Source organism: Thalassophryne amazonica, chromosome 10, assembly GCF_902500255.1.
Source record: "Thalassophryne amazonica chromosome 10, fThaAma1.1, whole genome shotgun sequence".
Lineage (NCBI taxonomy): Eukaryota > Metazoa > Chordata > Actinopteri > Batrachoidiformes > Batrachoididae > Thalassophryne > Thalassophryne amazonica.
This window is the reverse complement of record NC_047112.1, coordinates 61,155,507-61,159,536: the sequence shown is the minus strand read 5'-3', so window position 1 is coordinate 61,159,536 and position 4,030 is coordinate 61,155,507. Positions and strand designations below refer to the sequence as shown.

The 4,030-nt window shown below is 45.5% G+C and overlaps 1 protein-coding gene across 1 annotated transcript; it reads left to right on the top strand.

The window, feature by feature from the left end:
- The first annotated feature begins 1,228 nt into the window (after positions 1–1,228).
- jund (JunD proto-oncogene, AP-1 transcription factor subunit) lies at positions 1,229–2,153 on the top strand. The gene has a single exon (XM_034180092.1). It carries the CDS (start codon positions 1,349–1,351, stop codon positions 2,138–2,140), a length of 792 nt encoding a protein of 263 aa, XP_034035983.1. The 5' UTR covers positions 1,229–1,348; the 3' UTR covers positions 2,141–2,153.
- The last annotated feature ends 1,877 nt before the right edge of the window (positions 2,154–4,030 follow it).

The following is a 4,030-nucleotide window of genomic DNA, read 5'->3' as shown; positions in this document are numbered from 1 at the left end:
AGTCAAGTTAATCCGCAGGCCCCTGGCGGAGCCCTTCCATCTCCACCTGTCTTCCCAGTACACCGGACGCTGCCCAGCAGGTCCTGGGAATAATGCCGCAGGATCACTAGTTGTCATTGCTTATGGTCGGAACTACGATGGTATCTGATCGTCTTCGAACCTCCGACTTTCGTTTCTGATTAATGAAAACATTCTTGGTCCAATAATTTCACCTCTAAACCCCAGCCGTCCCTCTTAATCATGGGCCCAGTTAAGAGAAGAAAATCCACGAGATAGAGCTGCAGTCCTACATGCTCACATGCGTCAACATGTTTACACTTCACCTGAATTTAAGGCTTAAGGCGCAGTTAAAGCTACACAGGTCCCATAACATGCATGATCAGGCTGCCTGGGTTTGGTAGCCAAGCGAGAGTGACACTAGGAGTTTGCGCGTCCACAGTACTAATGCACAATTCGCTTATAGAAACTTTCAGGGACCCATGATCCTTGGTATGCATGAGGGAGTTCTGGTTCAGCTGACCCGCCTGTAAACAAAGAAAATGACATCATTTCTCATCATGCATGAGAAAAGAAACACAAACCAGCATGAAATGCAGTCACTGAAGACATCCAAGTGTAAATTAAGGTTTGTATAAATGTTTGTTTTTTATGAAATCCCATGAGGAATCACCCAGATTATGTGCCATCAATATTCCTGTTCCAGATGGTCGTTAATTTTCTTATAACTGTGAGGAAACAACGCATCACTGTGCAACAACATGTTACTGCAGGAACGTAATCCGCCACACGCACGAAGCATCATGGGACCCTGAAGTCAAGAAGTGACTTTCAGTTGACTGTAGGCGTGTGTGTGTCACCTCTATGTGAGTGGCATCAGCCTAGGTCTGCTAGGATAGGCTCCTCCCCCTGGGAGTCTTGATTAGAGAAAGCGGGTGCAGAAAATGAATGAATGAAAGAATATGACTACATACAGACAGACACTGCCTTCCCACTGACTGCATCGGTTTTTGTTTTTTGTTTTCTCATTCAGACCCGTCATTGATCTTACGAATGTGGAGCAGAGTGAGACCTCACTGTTTTCCTGCGCTCTGTGGTTATTAAAAAAAAAAAAGGACAAACGTCATTTCTGGCACGCACGCGCTCTCGGGTGACGCTTCGTGACGTAGGAGGATAAAAACGCTCGAGGCGGCGCTCATGAACGCGCTTCGGTCTCAGGTCCAGAAGAGAAAATTTTCGTCGACGTTTTCTCTCAACATCTGAGACTCTTCCTCCATTCGGTCTCGTTCCTGGGGGGTTATGGGCAGCGGTCCGTGAGCCGGAGCTTCGTGTGGTCGAATTCGCGGAAATAATGATGAAGAAGGATATCAACCTGAGTCTGTCGGAGGAGGCGGAGCTGAAAGCCGACAGCATCCTGAGCTCTCCGGACCTGGGTCTGCTCAAACTGGCCTCCCCCGAGTTGGAGCGGCTCATCATCCAGTCCAACGGCATGGTGACCACCACGCCGACCAGCTCCCAGTTCCTCTACCCCAAGACGGTGACGGACGAGCAGGAGTTCGCGGAGGGCTTCGTGAAGGCGCTGGAGGACTTACACAAGCAGAACCAGCTGAACGGAACCTCTCCGCCGGCGGCCGCCTGCCTGGACCTGGACGCCAACATCGCCCCGGTGACCGTGCAGCCCGACCTGCCGGTCTACACCAACCTGAACAGCTACGGCAGCGGACCTCTGGGAACCACCGTCAACTACTCCACGGACACCGTCCCCTTCCCGCCTCCGCCGCAGCACTTAGGCGGAGCTGCGGCCTCTCCGCCGCCGCTGAAGGAGGAGCCGCAGACCGTTCCCGACGTGCAGAGCTTCGGGGACAGTCCCCCGCTGTCCCCGGCCGACACGGACACGCAGGAGCGGATCAAAGCCGAGAGGAAGCGGCTGAGGAACCGGATCGCCGCCTCCAAGTGCCGGAGGAGGAAGCTGGAGCGGATCTCCAGGCTGGAGGACAAAGTGAAAACGTTGAAGAGCCAGAACAGCGAGCTGGCCTCCACAGCCAGCCTGCTGAGGGAGCAGGTGAGCCAGCTGAAGGAGAAGGTCCTCACGCACGTCAACAGCGGCTGTCAGCTGCTGCCGCACGAGGTGCAGGTCCACTAGAGGACCGAGCCGGACTACTGACCAGCGGATAAGCTTCACGGACTGTCTGTGGTGTGTGTGTGTGTGTGTGTGTGTGTGTGTGTGTGTGTGTGTGTGTGTGTGTGTGTGTGTGTGTGTGACCCGCAGGTGTGCTGTTCCGGCCGGAGTCACGAACCATCATTGGTAAATGTACTGGACAGGGGCGTAGCCAGACTTTTCTGAACGGGGGTCCAGCCCAGGTGTAATCAGATCCACAAGGGACTACAGCAGTCTCCTCATAAACCTGATAAAATAATTATATTCCATACATACACTGCTGCATATGTAATGGTGAAACAAATTTTTGGATGATGAGGCTTTAGAGTTTCATGCCCTACAGTCTCCTTTATGTCATTCGCATCAATAATTCACATTCCTCAGCAGTGAATTTGCAGTGTTTTTCAAAGCTTTTATTTAAGTCATATTGTGCAAAAATTGCTTTTATTGACCTTTTCTCAGTCACTTGTCTCACAATTCTGTAACTACATGCAAAGTAAAAAAAAAAAAAAAAAAATTGGGACTGAAACAACTTGTGAGGTGCAAGGTGTGTTTGTGCACCATTTTTAAAAAATCCACAAAGAAAACATTCCACAAAAATAATGAAAAGCTTTCAAATATCTTAATTTGCAGTTATGAGTGCTAAACATTATACTGTAGATCAAACATAAATATAATGTGTGACTATTCTTTACATTTCAAACTAAATTCTTTTGGGTGACCTATCCCATGGTTTTACAAGACTATGTTCATCATGTCAGTATTCATTGATCATCAAACTTTCTTTGTCGTCTTTTATGGAATCATGGATTGGGTTTTAAAGTAATCTTTTATGTTACTTTAGCAAAATAGACAAAATTTCTTCTTCCATTTGATTTTTGTGTGTGTGATTTAACATCTGTAAACTTAAAATCTGGTCTATTACACTAATGAACAAAAATAAAACAATTTATATAAACCATGAGAGTGCTTGAACACAGTTTTGCACAGCACTGCAGGGATGAAGGGAGCAGTGTTAACTTGACAGATTTTTTTAATGGAGTTTGGTTTGGAACATACTACATACCAGGGCTACATCCTCCACATGCATGGGCTTCTGGACATGCAATTAAAAATAATAGTGATGGGTTGTATCTGTGCACATGTAGTCTCTAATATAAACAACCCAATTTTCAATATTTTTGCAGTGATATGTACATTTGTGTCACAGCTAAGAGGGTGCATTGGTCTCTGATGTGCCAGGGATAATCATGTATAGCTATTTTTACACATTTCTGTGGGGAACAGTTTGCATGTTGTTGACTAAATTTGTGTCAAATTGCAGTGTTATTCAACATTGTTGAACATTTTATAACATTTCTATTTTTATGCCTTTATGCATGTGTTCTTGTTTTTATTGTGTGAACTGGTGTTTTACGGTTTCTGTACAGCCTACTGTTGGAGGCATTGCTGCTGTGTTTTGAATTAAATGCTGCTCTGCAATAAAATAAATACCTTGTTTCCTCTATTACGGTGATATAAACTGTAAAATACAGACCATTGGAAATACATAAAATCCACTACTGAGATAAGTCATGATATACTTTTTTTGGATGGGCTCACGGGAAAGCCCCAGAGTGCTATTTTTGGCGGCTAAATTAGGACTTGAGTGTAACTGGTGGAACTGGGACACGAAAGAAACATAAAGTGAATAATTGATGGCTGTTAACCCCAAAACGTGAATCAGTTGCAAATCGTGAATTAAACGCAAACCGTTAATTGCAAAATGTGAATACTGAAAAAATACGCCACAAAACGTGAATATCATTCATATTATATATATTTTTCAGTTTAAGTAGCTTATGGATTTCTGTTTACAGATCAATTGCTGCAGGG